This window comes from Manis javanica, chromosome 5 (assembly GCF_040802235.1).
Source record: "Manis javanica isolate MJ-LG chromosome 5, MJ_LKY, whole genome shotgun sequence".
NCBI classification, from domain to species: Eukaryota; Metazoa; Chordata; class Mammalia; order Pholidota; family Manidae; genus Manis; species Manis javanica.
Window position 1 is genome coordinate 30386536 of NC_133160.1, and position 18060 is coordinate 30404595.

The following is an 18060-nucleotide window of genomic DNA, read 5'->3' on the forward strand; positions in this document are numbered from 1 at the left end:
AGGGGGATGGAGCATCTGGGGCTCCCGAGAGTTTCCGGTATGTTGGACTGAGGAAGGGCTCGGGAGGTATCCTCCACCTGCCCTTTCTTCTGAGGAGAGAGTTCTGTCCAACCCTTGTTCCCTCTGGTACCCCTCCCACTGCCGGCAAGTCTTTCAAACTGCCACCTCTGCTTTGGGTCTCAGGACTGGTGGAGCATGCCTGCCGCTGTCCCTGGTGTCCAGCCCCAATAATCACTAGAACCCAGTGTTCTGTGGACTTGTGCTCCCAGAGCAGGTCTCCAGGCCAGGTGTGCAGCACTCCTGGGTTCCTACCCCCACCACTCCTGTCCTCTTTCTTCTGCCTGTAGGCTGGTGTCAGGAGAGGGGTTGGGTCCCGCTCCATCTCAACTTGGCAGCCTCACCCTTCTCTGTGTAGTCCTCTCTCCTTCCTCAGGTGCAGGGGGTCTGTTCTGCAGTCTTCAGGTCTAGTTGCATTTGCTGTATTTTCCTCTTTTATGTGGTTTTGGTAGGAGATTTCCATCTGGCCTTCCTATTCTGCTATCTTTAATCCCATGCAACTCAACCTGATCACTTTCTGTGTGGCTTCTTGTATTCCCTTCGATGTCTGAGATCAGAGACTGGAACTATCTAATTCACACTAGATGCTCAATAAATTAGTTGTTGAATGAAATAATGCTCCTTTTGCAAATAAGATAAATTTAGAGTTTGACTTCTTTGGGTTCTCCATATTTGCTGAGAAGAAGCTATGTGACACTGACAAATAACTTCAAGCCGGACACAAGAAATGGGAAGGGAGACTTTCAAAGACTGACTTGATGGTGTGTGAACATCAGGGCAGCAGGGGCTCAAGAGGCTACCAAATGAGGCCCCCACAGACAAACCCTAAAACCAACTCCCCACCAGTCCATCTTTGGGATATAATGGGATATGGTCCTTGTGGTGATGGGAGAGACAACTGTGAAAGAGACTGGGATTAAGAATGATGTAGGACCATTTGCTAAAGCTTCCTCCTTTGGGCTGCCCACTCCTGGTGCAGTTCATGAGCTCAATGAAAGCCCTTAGAATCTACAGGCCTGACTACCCGCCCAGAATGGCAGTTTTAAAGAATGACCACAAATTCTTTGATACTCTTCCCACTGAAAGGTGGGGGGGTCTGTGTCCCCTCCCGTGAATCCAGGGGTATAACTACTTTGGTCAATAGCATACAGTGGAAGTGATATTATATGATTTCCAAGACTAGGTGGGAAGTGCAATACAGCTTTTCTCTTATTTGCTGAAACTCTCACATCCTAAGAAGGCATGTAATAAGTCCATCCAAACTGAGGCCACCACGCTGGGAGTAAGCCAGCCACATGGAGATGCCATAGGTAGGCACTCCAGTCAGCACACCTGATCCTCAAATCTTCCCAGCTCAGGCGCCCATTATGCAAGTGTAAGTGACTTCAAGTGATTCCAACCCACAGCTATCAAGGCACCCTTGACTTTGAGTCTTCTCGCCTGCAGCCCTAAGCATCACGGGCAGAGTCAAATCCCCACTGTGCCTGTCCAACCCATGGGCATAAAAAAATGGGGGTTGTTTTAAGTCACTAAATTTTGGGGCAGTTGCTACATAATAATAATAGCCAGAGTAGGACATAAGGCAACAACACCTTTTGGATCTCTAAACCCCCAGGAAATCATCTGCCTTTTGAGCCTCTCCTTGCTGGGGGATGCAGGGAGTGCATTTAACTAGTAGACACAGGATTTTTTTTAGGAAAAAACAACTGAGTTTTAAGGGTCTTTTAACCAAGCTTTACAGAGACCCTCCTGCCAGGGGGAAATCAGCCTGTCAGTCTGGTCACCTACCCCTGGCCCCATCCCAGCCTGCGACTCAGACAGATGCTTCATCATTACTGACTGGCTGAAATCCAGGTCTCTGTTAGTGAATCATTCCCATGGATGGCCATCTGTATTTCCCAGATCTCAGTTTCCCTTCCCAACAGAACTTTCAAACTCCCAGGCACATTCATAAAAACATTACAGGTTGCTGGTCCATGTCACTCTGTACGATTCTCTTGGCTTCTTCCTTTCCTCACACTTGTCCCTTCTGACTTAAGTGATCTACCCTGCGTTACAGGTATTTAATTCGAATCCTATTCCCAATGGATGTGTCAATATTTTTAAACATCTTTTCTTACAAGCTTGGGGGAGCCTCTTGACCATGAGAAGGGGACTAGATGTCCCATTTTTCCCAAGACAGTATGTCTGCTGACTTGTCTTAATTAATATAGGTGCCCCTTTCACTTTCAAAAGTACCTCCAATTTGGGTAATAATATATACAGCCCCCTAATCCTAACTCCTCTCTATCACTTCATCCTTGGCCATCCTTGGCATGAGATAAACTTTATCTAGTTTGTTAGCAAGAATAATGAACAAGAACACACCATTCTGTTTTGTACAAGATACCTCAGGTAATGTGAAGGGTGGACTTGTTAGATGGAGTGCATTTTTCTTGTTTGTTTTCTGTGCATAAGAAGGAACAGAAACTGAGTAAATGGAGGAACAACAGGTGATGGCAAATGTCCTTTCTAGGCCTCAAATTATAAGGATTTATTTGAAAATCCATAAATACTGGTCTCAATCCAGAGTAGCAAATTTTCTTCTCCTCTTTAGAAATTTCTGGTTATCAAAGTTGCAGAAATTGCTTTCTCATTCCCTAAACGGTCCATTTTCTCGTTATGTAACAGGGGAGTAGTTGCTTGGGGCCGAATTTCCCTTTGAAGAATACGTATAGTCCAGGAGCAACGTCAGGGAGTGATGACATCAGGAGGTGGTATCAGCTGATGCAAGTGTTTAAGCGAATCCCAACTCGGTGTTCCCGGTGACTCAGATTCCTGGCGGCTCTTGGTAGGGTCGCACCTTTCCACGAAACTCCGGCGACCCGCCGAGAGTGCGCCCGCGTGTGCGCGAGGCCGCGTGGTAATTGGTCACCGCGCCGACCTCCGCCCGCGAGCGCCGCCGCCTCCCTTCCCCGCCCCCGGCACCACCTCCCTGCCTGCGCGTCGCCGGCCCTGCGCGCCAGTCGCTGACAGCCGTGGCGCGGGGAGCTGCTGCTTTTCCTACGGAGGCAGGTAAACAGCTTTGCCGGCTTAAAACCAACAGCGGGGGTGCGGGCGGGGTGATGAGAACTGGGGTGCGGCGGGGGCGCCGCGAGCCCGAGAATAAGGACTGGGCCTGGGGGCCGAGGCCCGGCCGGGTCAGGAAGCCGACCTTGACAGTGAAGAGGGGCAAGGGGCTTCAGGGGTTGTGTGCGCGTCCGGCGTGCCCCGGCGCCGGTGCTCTTCGAATGACGCCGCCCGTTTTGCTCTGGCGGTTGTGAAAGCCCCTCTCATTCGGACTGCGGCTGGCCGAGCCCCTTGGGAGGGATGTTGGTGATCCGACGGCCTAATCGCGCCCCACCGGGCGTGTCCGCGGCGGGAGCTGGATGGGCGGGCCGCGTGGCCAGGGGGGCCGACGGTGCGGGGAAGTGGGGGCGATCAGCCCGCGCTGACGCGGCTGGGGAGGCCAGGGAAGGCCGCTAACGGGCCCCGGGGAGAAGCGCACTGGGGCCGCGGGGCTCCCGGCTCCCCGTCCGCTGGGCGTCCCCCACCCCTCGCCGGGTCTGGCTGCCGCCGAAGCCCAGAGGGTTCGCGGAGTGGGGCTTGGTGCCACGGGCGCCCGCTTCGGCCGGGGCGTCGGCTGGGAGCAATCCCAGGGGGGCCCCCGCGCTCCTCCCGAGAGGCGGCCCGCCACCCTCGCGCCTAGGACCTTCCCTGGGGAGGCCGCAGCTGGCGGGGCTCGGGAACAGCCCGGGAAGGGTCCCCACGCCGGCTGCCTGGGTGGGGCGGGGTCTCGGGCGGCCCTGCTCTGCGCTCTCTGCCCCGGACCGCCGGGCGGGTTGGGACACAGATGGTTTCCTCCGCGCCCCGAGTGCTGCAGCTCTGCAGGCTTCGCACGCCATTACTTTCCTGCCCCTGTGAGTGGAAAGTCTGAGCCTTCGGGGGGCTCTGAGGGCGGGGAACCCGGGACACCCCTCGGAGAACTGGCCTCCGTCCGTGCGGGAGGCGCCTTCACGTCTGATTATTAAACAATCGGGAGAAATCAATTTTTACCGTCCTTTGCGTTTTTCCCCTTTTCTCTTTGTAGTGGCTGTAACAATTTTTTTTAATCGGAAGCCCACCACCATCACATTTCACACCTCACCGTCTCAAGCCACACATCTCCAGATTCACACACACCACCGTGCAATTTCACCATCCTCATCTTGGTTAGCTTCATGGCTGCTTTGTTTGTACGTAAAGCATCACGTTTTAATAAGCAGCTCCCCACATGGTGAACGTTTGAGATGTTTCCCTTTTCCCTGCAGAAAACTCCAGATAGAATAGGACTAAAATTTTTTTACAAATCAAATTATCAAATAGACAGGAACAGAAAATTGAATAAAAATGTCAGATCTCTGGAAAATTTAATAACTCTATGATTTGAAGAAGAAAGAGGAGAATCACCAGTGAAAAGGAACAGTTTCATCTACACAAACACTGAATTGAACTCTTACACTGAAAAAGAGCTTACGGGAAAGGGAAAGAGAGCAGACAGCTAGGATGTGATTTGTGTATTATTTGTATCTGACACAAGTTTTTCATATTTATAAATGGAAAACATGAAGGTTATAATAAATAAATGGCAAAAGGATGAATCATTTGTAGAATGAAATCAAAGCAAGTCTGGATTATCATTTTATATCACATGAACAAAAACAGCAGCAATGAGTAACAACAATCCCTACTAGAAAGTTGTCCTAAATTTTGCAAATTAAGTTATCCCAGGAGGATAACTAACTTGGTGCCTTTGGGCAGGCAACCTAGTTTCCTAATCTTCCTTTGGTCCATTCATGAGATAGAGGAAATGATGCCTACCTCTTGTTGCCAAGATTAGCTTTAACCCTTGGTATGTATACCTTTATTCTTTTCCTAGTCACACTCCTCGCTGGAGACATTGTGAATCAGTACAAACTTTTTGTAAAGCCATCTGGTGATTAAGAAGCTAAAAGCCATGACCCAGAAACCGCACTCCTGGGAATTTACCTGCAATGGAAGAAACAAACAAAAAGCCATATGCAGGCATATTTTCCCAGCAGAATGATCTAAAGTTAGAACCAACTGGGAAACAACCTAAAGGTACAACAGCAGAGCAGTAGCTAAGACAATCGTGACATATTAACTGAAGGGAATGTTATGTAACCCTCAAAAGTCGTGATTTTGGAACCTGTCATAGATGGGGAAAAAACTGACAAGTCCAAGCAGTTTAGTAAACTATCTACTTACTCAAACATGAATGCATATGTGAAAAATCTGAAAGAAGGACCACCAGATAATTAGTATTTTAATAGAAATGATAGGTGGTTTTAATTTTCTTGTTGGTGTATTGCTTTACTATGTAATGCCATTTTTTAAATAGTTCACAGGACTGAAGTTTTAAAAACAAAATCCACCCACAGTTGTCTGGCTGTGAAAGAGCCAGAGCTCAGTGTACATTAGCTCCTGCCTCTTTAGCTGACTTCGTTTTTGTTTCATTTTGTTTTGTTTTCCATTACTGTCTTATTTCTTTCTTGAATGGATTTATTTGTGATTTAATCATTTATAAGGTTTTTCTTTTAAGGAATCAGTTCTTAGATTTACTCATCATTTCTAGGTTTTTCTTTGTTGTTTTTAAGGACTCCTGGATATATTTGAAAACTCAACAGTTTGAGCCAAGCCAAGGCATTCTGTCTTCCTGGAGGCACACGTCTGGTTTAGCTGAGCCACAAATGTACGTACGTACCCTGGGGAATCTCTTTGGTCTTGTGACAGTTGAAAGTCCCCAGCTCCTTAGAGAAAATACAAGTCTGGAAAGATGGATCGCAAGGGCCTACTTTAGAGGCCACTTGGGTTTATACGTGTAACTCATACCTATTGCATCATTCTTTCTTATTAAAGCTGCTTGATTTTGCCGGGAAAGGGTCACAGCTTTCTCTAGAATCTGACTGAACTATGTGAGGAAGCAACCATTTAAAAAAATAATACAATAAGACAACAATAACAGAACAAACATTCCTGCACCAAATTGACACTGAAAGTGGTATCAACCACCTGACAGAAGGTTTTTTGAGGTGAAAAGTCTAAGCTGTAGTTTTAATTTACCTGTTGCATTCTCCCTTTTCAGATCGTATTTCCTCTTCCAAGGTAACTATATCAACTTTGAACTGCTATGTATTAAACATTCAAAACATGCCTGTGCTGGCTGCAGCATTATAAAATAATCCCAGGTGAACAGTGTACGTAGCAGCTCTTACAATTGCAAGAATTTTTTCTCAATTTGTTAATTCCTTTACCCCAGTCCATTCTACTTATTGCTGTTGCAATATTGTGTGATCACGTCAAGGGAAGTGTACCCTTTTATGAGAAGCATTATAAATGTTAAGTGGTACGCTCCCGAGGACCTTGCTCTGAAGCCTGGCTTGGAGTGCAGTTCCCTGGGAAGCTTTTGTAGGTTTCCAGATCCCATCGCTCAGACATCCTCAGACTATTGGCCTGGGATAGGCTCCAGCAATACTGCTTTATAAAAAGCCCTTCAAGTAATTCTGCTGATGGACCAGGTTAGAGGTCCTTTGCCCTATTGAGCCCAGGGCTGGGCTTCAGGGTACCAGTGAAAGCCCCCCAATCCAAGATAATTGGCAAAATTGGGTATCGCTCACACCAGCTTCTTTGAGGCGCAGTGACCTACAACAGATTAAAATATGACAAGTGAGTTCCACTTAACTCAGGAGAAACAAAATTTCCCTGGGGTAGGGGGGGAGCTATTTGGTGCCAATTAAGTTTCAAGTTGTAGCGCATTGTTCTAAGTGTCAATCAGAAGTTTGGCCCCTGACACATGACCATTGGGTAAGTTCCTGTCACATCAGACTCTCAGTCCCTGTGTATGTACAGAAATAGGTTGAGTGGGGTAATCTATGGATATTTTTTGCACCTTCTCTTTAGTTCCATTGCTCTGCCATCCTGCGTAAGTGCCAGTATGTGATCCTATGCATTGTGGCTTTACAATGCATTCTAATACATGGCAGGCCAGGTGTGCCCTGGATTTTCTCCCCTTTCAACAATTTCTTCACTCTTCTTAATTTTGAGTATCATTTCATCATGCTCTGAAAATCCCCTTTGAATTCTGGCTGAAATTGTATTGTCTTTATGGATTATATGGAGGCGAACTGGCATATTTCAATATTTCAATATTAGTTTCCCTAACCAAAAACTGTCTTTCTCTTTTTTCCTGGTCTTCCTTTATGTCTGTGAGTAAAATTTTACAGCTTTCTTCATATAAGTCTCATTTATTTTTAGGTTAAATCCTAGATAGTTTGGGTTTTTTTATTGCCACTGTGAGTGTATTGTTTTTTCCATGCTTATCTTCTAATTACAATTAATTTGGGGGCTCATTGAGCTTTCTTGTGTATTGATTTCAAAACTTGCCAACATAATGCACTCACTCATTTATTCTAAGACATTTTGTTTGATTTTCTAGATAGGAAAATCATCCCCAGCTAGAACATGTGGAGTAATCTGAAATACCAACGATTGCTTGCCTTCTTGTCTTGTTCACTACATTAATGGGAATGCCTTTCCTTTCTCAGTTAAAATAGGGTGTGAACTGGGTGTTTGCAGTAGTAATTCTTGCTGATGGAAAGGGACTGCCTTCTAGTTCTACAGAAACTTTTTTAACAGCTTAAACTTAAAAAATCAGGAATGGATGTTGCTTTTAATTGAAAACTTTTCAACACTTGCAGAGAATCTTATGGTTTTATTTCCTCCTTAACCGATGAATAGATCTTCTGTTTGTAAGCCATCCTTGTATTCCTAAAATAGCCTTTACTTTAGGAATACAAGGTATTCTTCTTTTCTCAACAGTTAAGATCAGTCTGTCAGAGTTTTCTTTTGGACTTTGGCACCCCTGTGGCTGGAGGCTGGGTGGCTGAGAGACCCTGCCCTCAAAGTACTAGAGATTGACTCAACGCTTTCTCCCCTTGGCTATCAACAACCTCTTCTCCGGCCACGGTGCCCAAAAGTTTATCTCTGCTGAGTTCTAGCTTCTTAAAATAATAGCCTAAATTGATACTCCTCCTTGAGCATCTCATAGATGTAGCAAAGTTAATGTGTTCAAACAAAATTCTTGGTGCTCTCTCCCAAGCAAGACCTTCCACCAGCTTCCCCTACTTCAGTGTGGCCACCATCTGCCTAGTTAAGAAAGCCACCAATCTGGTCAACCCTCACTCCTCCACTCCATCAGCAAGTCTCAATTGGTTCACTCTGCAAAATACATCTCATTTCTTTTTCCCAGCCCCTCAGCTACATCATCACCATCCCAGGCCACAAGGCCATCTTTCTCCAGCTCTTTCCTAACTGGTCTCACCATTTTGTTCCTCTCTTGACCCCTTAAATTTTCTTCTTTATAATCAGTCAGAGTAAGCTTTGTGAAAAAGAATCTTGTCAGGTTACTCTCCACGGGTCCTTCAATGGCTTCCACTACTTTTGAAATAAACTGGAAAGGAAACCTTCTCTGTGGCCATGAGGCTCTGGTGATCCAGCCCTCACCCACTTGTCATATTAGGCTCCAGACACTTACCCTCCATGTTGGTCCCTGAACACAGCCAGCAGAATGCCTCACTGTGGTGTCCTCAGCCCCTAGCACAGCACTAGGGCCTTGGGAGACACTTAATAGATATTTCTTGAACTGATCAATTAGTTACTGTAAACATTACATTAAGATATGTCATTTTGACGACTTTTTTCCTCTATTTCTTCTTGGTTATTTCTCAATCCAAGTTTACTATTTCTTTAAGAACTGCCACATACTAGTTATTTTATAAATAAATATTAGTTGAATTAATTCTAAAGTTGATATTTGTAATTTATTTTTTAGTAGACACGTTGTCCATCTCACACACATTTTTAATTCATAAAACAAAGTTGTATATAGTAAGATATTACCCTTTTAAAAGTGTTCCTTTTTAAGGCTGTTTTGCCTTTCTCATTCCCTATGTGAAACTGTTGTGTTTTCTAGTGGTATATGTATGTGTATATAGGCTTATCTTATTGCACTTTGAAGATACTGCATTTTTCACATATTGAAGGCTTATAGCAACCCTGTTTCAAGCAAGTCTGTTGGCATCATTTTCCCAACAACATTGGCTCCCTTTGTGTCTCTGTGTCACATTTTGGTAATTCTACAATATTTCAAACTTTTCATAATAAATTATAAATTAAATACATTAATTATAAATTATCAATTTAAATTATAAATAATAATTTATATTTGTTGTGGTGATCTGTGATCAGCGATGACAACTCCCTGAAAGCGCAGATGATAGTTCACATTTTTTAGCGATAAAGTATTTTTTAATTAAGGCAGGTACCGTTTTCCAGATATGATGCATTGTTCGCTTAGTACACTGCATAAGTATAAGGTGAACACAACTTTTATGTGCACTGGGAAACTGCAAGGTTCTTTGGACTTGCGTTATCACTGTATTCACTTCCTTGCGATGGTCTAGAGCGAAACCCACGCGGGACCTCCCAGGTGTGCCTGTGTTATGTTGTCAGGTAGCTACATCTTCTTTGGAAATAACACATTTTTCTGACTTTTATTAATTAAGTCCTACTTTCATTTCTGTTATGTCTTTGTAACTATGATGCATTATTTTGAAATGTTCTCTTTCTGTTCCTTTTTTGAGTTGAATAATCCTTTATTTTCTTTAGTTCTGTTCAGTCACACCACCCACACTCCTTTGATAGTTACATGGGCTCCTTTATTCCCACATCCCTGCCGTCATGGCATTATCCAACTTTTTTTTGGCTAGTCTGATAACTGTTAGTGATATAGCATTTTTTTTGTCTGATTTTATCTGATTCTTAATTATTTTGAATATTTTTTCATGCCTTTTTTGGCTTTCCCTCTTCTGAAAATTATCACTTTGTATCTTCGACCATTTTTCCATTGGCATTACTCTTCCTCACTGCTTTGCAAGAATTCCTTGTTGGTTCTGAAAATGAATCCTCTTGGTCATTAAATACTACAAATATTTTTTACCATTGTGGATTCTATTAACTTTTTCCATTGTGAACAATTATCCTTAATTTTTATGTAATAAAATCCTCCAATTATTTGCCTCACAATTTGTGCTTTTTTTAAAAAAAGTCCTTTCCCCATCCCTTCCTTCAGGTCACAAAGACATTCCCCTATATTTTCTTCTTCAACTTCATATTCTTAACTTTTACAGGTAAGTCTTCAATCCATCTAGCATCTGCTTCTGCATGTGGTGTTAGGGATCCAGTTTTATTTTTCTCCAGTTTCCAGAAGCATCAACTAAACAAGCTTCCCTTTCTCCATTGATGCGTGGCACCTTCTTTATCATGTACCAAGTTCCTGCTAACATGTACATATGGGTTTCTCTCTGAACTTGCTGTTCTGCTTTCTTTGCTGTGTGGATCTGTTCCAAGACTTTTACCACATGATCTTTATTACTGTGGCTTTGCAGTAGAATTTAATGTCTGATACAGCAGATTCCCTCACCTTTGTTCTTCCTTTTTAAGGTTAAATTTGCTATCCATGGACATTTCCTTCCCCTGGTGAGTTTATTGAACTCCTTTAAAAATCCAATTGGACCTTTGACTGGTATTTTGAAATTATAGGTTCCTTTGCGGGTAACTGATATCATCATAATACTAAGTTTCCCCATCAAGTCCCTGGAATACCTTCCATTTTTACAGATCATTTTCTCTCCTCTTTGTTGGGGTTAAAAAAATTTTTATTCCGCCTTATTTTTTTCTTAAGTCAATTCCTAGATACTTCACAGTTTGGGTTGCTATTGTGAGCATCTTATTTCTTAAATTTTTTTTCCTGAAAATTATTGCTGGCGTAGAGAAACGCTGTTGACTTGTAGGCTGATCTTGTATCCCCTAACCTTGCTCAGCTCTAATACTGGGTCTCCTGTTACCTCTGTCATATCTGCTAGATTTTCTATTTACATAATCACATCGATTGTAAATAATGACAGCTGAAGCACTTTCCTTGCAGTCCTTTGTCTTTTACATATGGCATCAGACAGAACCTCCAGTCCCATGATGATAGACCTCCTTCTCACATTTCTGATCTTAAAGGAAATGCATTCAAAGGCTACCCTTTAAGTATGTTTGTTTGTGTTAACTAACCTTTATCAAGTTAGGGGAGTTTCCTCCTATTGCTAGTCTGCAAAGAGTATTTTTCTTGGTAATATATAGGTATTGACATTTATAAAACACTTAAAGTCTTGAAATGTGCCAAAGGATTGGGCCACAAGCTGACCTTTCACAGGGCATCTTATATGAATAATCATAGGGCAGCCAGGGATTCAAAACCCAGTCTTCATTCCCAGCTATGTCACTAACATTGTAATCATCGATATGCCACTTCATTCTGAATCTTGGTAGACTAATTTATAGAGTGAAAGGTTTGCATAAAATGATTAATACAAGATCTTCCTCATTTTATCACAAACAAAAATTATCATCTAAGGGCTCATGTGAGTTTTTAGTCCCTCCTGCTTTAGAAATGATCCCTACTTCAAAATGTAGTTATTTTTAATGCTTTTCACGATAAATGTTGCTTTTGCTGTTCTCAACTGATTTTACAATGATATTGTCTTCCTATACTCTATGGTTATCCAACTTTATCCAGTATTTGGCTTCAGTAAGGTACCAATTGGCAGCATACATCCATGTCCCCAAAGTCCTCTTGCCCGCTCATCAAGGCTGAGTCACTCCAGACTCACCAGGCTAACTGCCTGCAGGTATCTCTTGTTCCACATGTAGCTGGTCAAAGCCAAACCCCTCATTTATCTCCCTCCAGACCTGCCCTGCCCTCCGTGTTCTATCCACACAGTTGCCCATCCAGAAACCTGGGCACCACCTTGACTCGTAAGTCTCTCACCTTCCGCATCAAACACCAAGCCCTCCAGAAGCTACTTTCTAAGTCAAACCATCGTCTCCTGGCTGTCCCCTGGCTAGGCTGCCATCTGCTACCTCTATCACTGCAGTGTAGCCTTGTAGCTAGTTGCCCTGCATCCTTTCATGCCCACACGCAGTCTCCAAATCCTTCTCTGTCATGTCCTTTCTTAAAAAGAACACAAAAGTCTTCAGTGGCTCCCCAGTGCCTCCAGGATCAAGTCCAGCCTTATCATTAGGCTGCCCATGTAACCTAGGTTCCCAACTGGGGCACTCCTGAGAATGAAAGGGACACAGTTAACCTCAGCACCAGGAGCAACAGGTGTAAACTACCTCAGGCACGTCAGGACTCTGCTCACCTTCTTATGGGACCCTTTGGTGCCTGACCCCCCCTGATCTCTCTCTAGTGTGTGTTGATGCTCCACTTCTGTGACACCTGATGTGGTCCCCACACCTGCCATTGTTCTCTCACTACCTGTCTCCACTGAGTGCTGTGGCCCCATCCACCTCCTGTGCCTGGCTTCCCGAGGGCCTAGTCCCCCTCTGTGTCTCCCTTACCATATGGTGTCATCTTCTGCTCAGTGTCTTCATGAACCTGTGGAGCCATAACTCTCACAGGCTTGAGTGAGGCATGCTCAAAGCCAGACTCCATGTCACTCTGCTTGCAACCTCCTCTTTCTCCTGCCTCCACCATTTCACATAACATCTCCATCCATCCGGAGTCTGCCGTTGTTGATGGCACATGAGATCAATGTTTAGGTCACTGAGTTGAGATGTTAGACAGCTGGCCTTTGCCGAAAAGAATGGTTTGAAAATTTATAAAGGTGGTCCCATTAGTGATCTGTTGTAACTATTTCATATGTAGTTTGGTTATTTGTTACCTTTTATTACAGATGTTTTCACACTCAGCTATCCAGTCAGCATTTATTTTGTATGTTTATGAGTCAGGCACCTGTCCAGGCACTAGAGACGCTACTGTAAACCAAGCAAAACTCCCACTCTGGAGGAGCTTACATACTATGGAGAAGATGAACAATAAGCAAGCAATAAATAACAGCTGTCAAGTAGGCGTTGCTCTGTGCAGAAGGAAGCATGGCGAGGGGATGACGCCTGCTGATGTAGGTAGAGTTGTGTGGACATTAGGGCAGGCTTAGTCCATCTGAGTAGCTGGAGGAAGAGCCTTCCAGGCCCTAGGAGCAGCAGATGCAAAGGCCCTGAGGTGGGAAAGTACAGGGGGAAGGCTGGCGAGAGGCAGACCATGTGAGGCCTAGCTGGCAAGGTCTGGATTTATCCAGAGCACGAAGCAGTGCCACTTGGGGGCAAGGGAAGTGTCATGGTGTGACCTGCATATTAAAAGGCTCCAGCCACAGAGTAGAGAACATACAGCAGGGGCCAGGGGGAAAGCAGGGAGGCTGGTCAGAGGCTGTTGAAAGATTAGCAAAAAGCAATAGAAGGCTTCAACCAGGATGGTAGCATTGGAAAATGTGAGGGGTTTGGGATTTAGGATTTACTTTCAAGATAGAGCTGATGAGGTCTGCTGATAGATTCCATGTGTGCTGTGAGAAAGAAAATTCAAGAATAACCCAAGGGTGTTGGCTAGGTCTGGCTCATTGGGGTGAATGAAGTGGTCGTTGACATAAATCCCCTTTAGACTGGGAGTTACTGACTCCTCAGGTAATTCCCTAGTTCAGTTCCTGAGGTGTTTGAGCAGAAGCATTAGCAGCATGGAGGCCAACAGCCAACTTCCCTCTGACCCCTGTCTGAAAGAGCCTCCAAAAATCGTAAGGTGACCTGAGCAGTTTACCTTGGCTTGTAACTTTCAAATATATTTCTATGTACTTATGTCCAGCATTAATATGTTCTTTGTTAGTGGAAATGTTAACGGATGTTAATTCATTATTTGTTTCATCCTCTTCCTCTGAAAATTATCCAATTTAGTTTTTAGCTCTGAGGGATATTAAAAATAATTTTCTCATACGTTACGCTGCTTTTGTTTGAAGATAACCTCAGTGCTGGGGATAAAATTGACAGCAGCATTACAGCGTATGCCAGTTTTGGTTTTACGGCAATAATAACATTTTGCAGCATATGGTTTGACATGGGGTACCATAGAAACTGTTTAATAATCACTCTACTGTTTGTCTTTGATCTCTGTCCTTGGAACTGAACATCCAGGGTAAATGAGATCTTTAATCTGAAAGGAGATATTTTTATTTTTTATTTGATGAATGTACAAAGGGTCATAAATTATCATCCAGGATACTTGGGTTGTTTGTTTATTCCTAACATGTGCTAGCCCTTTGATATAAGACATGTTTCTTTTGTACCAAAAATTTGGAGAAAATAAGCCAGTCAGAAACAATTAAATGCTGAACTGAAAGTCATGCAGTGAGCAAGTGACTGAAAATCTTGTTAGTACAGCCATCTTAGTCCACTTTAAGCAGCCTCATTTGTCTGTCTACAGAGAGAAAAATGAATTTACATGTGGGCTTGCAAAATCCTGCATGTTTCTTGTTTCCAAAAAATATTCTGTTGAGAAGTGCTTTGAGGAAATTCCTGTTGGCGATTGTATGTTCAAGGGATATTAATTCCTTAACCTAACAAACATCTGTTGTGTATCTGCTCTGTGCCAGGCACTGCCCTAGGCCCTGAGGAGATAGCATACAAGAGGCCCATTCCCTGCTTACCTTCCCACCGAGGAAAGAAAACATGAACCAGCTACTTACAGTTATTTAATTACTGCAGTGCCCACCTGAGGGTCTTCCTAAGTAGACATTAGACTCACAAGACTTCCATGGGTCCATACCAGGGTCTCAGAAGGGCCACACCAGGGTCCCTGTGGCAGTCTACACAGCAGCCAGGGACTTGTCTGCACCCCTGCCCCAACAGGGGACTGCTGAGGTGCAAGGGAATAAGATCCATATTGGTGGATAAAGGGTTCCCCTTGGAAGCCCCAGGCCCCACAGGAGCCGATGTCCCTTAGAACAGCCCAATGGAGACAGCTTCCAGGGTCCCCATAAGGATGTGCTGGATTGCAGTAACCATTGCTCTCAAGAAACTCAAAGCTGTGACAAACCCACATTGTGTTTATAGTTTCTCCCAGTCCAGATTCAATTTATCAATCAGAAGCTATTTTTACCATAAGCAACATTGCTTGGCATTCCAACCTTACCAAGTTTCCAGGAAACAGCCAGAAATTCTCTTAAGGTCAAATTTGTCCTTAGAGAAGGAGAAAGAGTCGTGTTAACCCTTTACTTAAAACTACTTTTGCCATAAATGCTGCAAAGGAAGACAGAGTGTGGGGCAGGGGAGGAGCCGCTGGGGCTATTGCTGTGCATCACTCCCTCTAGAGCAAATGCTAAGTGGTTTCGACGGAAACAGAATGCTGACCCCCTCTTCATTTTGCAGATAAGTCATCATGATGAAAAGCCACGTAGGTGGCTGGATCCTGGTTCTCTTCGTGGCCGCATGGAGTGACGTGGGCCTCTGCAAGAAGCGACCAAAGCCCGGAGGAGGATGGAGCACTGGGGGGAGCCGATACCCAGGGCAGGGCAGTCCTGGAGGCAACCGCTACCCACCCCAGGGTGGTGGTGGCTGGGGGCAGCCCCATGGTGGCAGCTGGGGACAGCCCCATGGTGGCGGTTGGGGGCAACCCCATGGTGGCAGCTGGGGGCAGCCTCATGGTGGCGGCTGGGGGCAACCCCATGGTGGTGGCACCCACAGTCAATGGGGCAAACCCAGTAAGCCAAAAACCAACATGAAGCATGTGGCAGGAGCTGCCGCGGCAGGGGCGGTAGTCGGGGGCCTGGGCGGCTACATGCTGGGGAGCGCTATGAGCAGGCCCCTCATTCATTTTGGCAATGACTACGAGGACCGTTACTATCGAGAAAACATGTACCGTTACCCCAACCAAGTGTACTACAGGCCGGTGGATCAGTACAACAACCAGAACAACTTTGTGCATGACTGCGTCAACATCACGGTCAAGCAGCACACGGTCACCACCACCACCAAGGGGGAGAACTTCACTGAAACCGACATCAAGATGATGGAGCGCGTGGTGGAGCAGATGTGCATCACCCAGTACCAGAAGGAGTACCAGGCTGCCTCCTACCAGAGAGGGGCGAGCGTCATCTTCTCCTCCCCGCCTGTGATCCTCCTCATCTCCTTCCTCATTTTCCTGGTCGTGGGATGAGCACAGCCTCCCTGTGTTCTCCATCTTTGTCATCTTCCCGTTGGGGTTGGGGGCATCTCCCCGCAGCCCTTTAGTGGGGAGGTCTCATTCTTGCTTCTCTCTTCATCACACAGGCTAATACCCTTGGCATGATGGCTCTGGGAAATGTACATGCTATTTATTCGAGCCCCATTAGACTGAGTCCTTCAGGGCCCTGTGCCAGTACCATGATGGTAAGAGAATAACAGCAAGTAGTCATTGGTTGATCTGGGCTTAGTTTTTGTCTAATCCAACAGTTTGGGGCTAGAACAATTCTCAAAACAGTCTTTAAATACCTTTGCCCAAATACTCCGGCTCCTTCCCAAGCTAGGACACAGCACACTAATGCCCATCTTAGCAACGATTTCGTAGCAGTTTGGAGACGTTTGCTCATCTGTATTAAAAAAAAAAAAAAAAAAAAAAACCTGACTGCATTTCCCTGTTCAAACAGCATTTCTGCCAAATTAGGAAGGGGTCCACATGACACTCATTCAGAAAACAAAGCTAGAAATCCTCAGCTATTGCTGGGCCCAGACAGCCGGCTGGAGAGCATATAACCTGTGTCTGCAGAGAACTGCGACAATGTTTTGCATTTTGCATTGTGGGCAACACAGAAACTACTGCATCAAGAGTAAACATTCATGTAACCCCAGACCTCTGGACAGAGGACATTTTCACAGCGAATGAACTTAACTAGCATAATACAAAAGGCTTCTAGGACTAAAAAAATATCCAGCATTTGGGAGCAGTATGCTTGGAGTCCAGCTCCCATTCTGGATAGCTAAAGCACCTGTATGTGGCATTTCTTTACTATAGATACTAAGGCAGTAAAAAATTAAACTATCTTCTCCACACTGAGAGAAAATCTCCTTTGTTCATTTACCTGGAAACCAGAATGATTTTGACACTGGTTAGGTGAAGCCTGGAAATTTTAACACAGAGGAAACTGCAGCTGTATAAACTCCACTGTCATAAAGGATTGTGTAATGGAGAAAATAAATGTACAGAGAAAAGAAAGCCTTGCATTATCTTCATTGCTGCCTCATAATTGTCAAAAAGTAGAATTATGTCAAGTCCAGTTTCATAATTGGCTTTTGACTCAAAGAATTGGGAGGCAGTCCGAAAAAAAAAAAATCTTAGGATAGGGATGACAGTTATATGATCCATTTGGAGTGTTAAAAGGAAATTATATTACTGTTATTTAAGTCAGATAAATCATTTCCTGGATTGTCCCATATTGTTACCTAGCAGATATATGTTCTGCAAGGTTATTGGCTTGCACTGTGCAGATAGTCTGTAAAAACATATATATATATATATATATATATATATATATATATATATATATATATAGCATATGACAAACTCAGAAATTTTGATTAAAACAGTTAACATCTAAAGTACGTAATGCATTACCTGTTTTTGTAAGGTATTGAATACTTAACATGTGGGAAACCCTTCTGCGTGACCCTTAGGCTTACAATGTGCACTGAATAGTTTTGTATAACAATCCAAAGTGGTCTTTGAAATATGCATGTACTTTCTATTTTCTATATTTGTAACTTTGCATGTACTTGTTTTGTTGTATAAGAAATTTATAAGTGTTTAATATCTGACTACTATTAAAGAGGAGCTACGATGAGCATCTCTCATGGCGTTGGCAGTGAATACTACTGCGTGCCCTGTGTTGGCAGGGCCATTGGGGGGGGTATCTGAGCAGAGTGGCACTTGAGGTCATCAGACCACCTGTCATGGCCAATGTTTCATGTACCCACTCCTGATTCCACCCTCAGCTTTACTGCCAGTCACAGGTCAGCTGATCT

General features: G+C 44.3%; 1 protein-coding gene across 2 annotated transcripts; it reads left to right on the plus strand.

The window, feature by feature from the left end:
- The first annotated feature begins 2854 nt into the window (after positions 1–2854).
- On the plus strand, positions 2855–17884 carry PRNP (prion protein (Kanno blood group)). Of its 2 annotated transcripts, XM_017663892.3 has the most exons (3): positions 2858–3111; positions 5733–5827; positions 15433–17884. In XM_017663892.3, the coding sequence occupies exon 3, from the start codon at positions 15443–15445 to the stop codon at positions 16217–16219; it is 777 nt and encodes a 258-aa protein (XP_017519381.1). In that variant the 5' UTR covers positions 2858–3111; positions 5733–5827; positions 15433–15442; the 3' UTR covers positions 16220–17884. The 2 variants fall into 2 exon arrangements, with proteins under 2 accessions (XP_017519382.1, XP_017519381.1); XM_017663893.3 differs by lacking the exon at positions 5733–5827 and having other exon boundaries at positions 2855–3111.
- Positions 17885–18060: the final 176 nt, after the last annotated feature.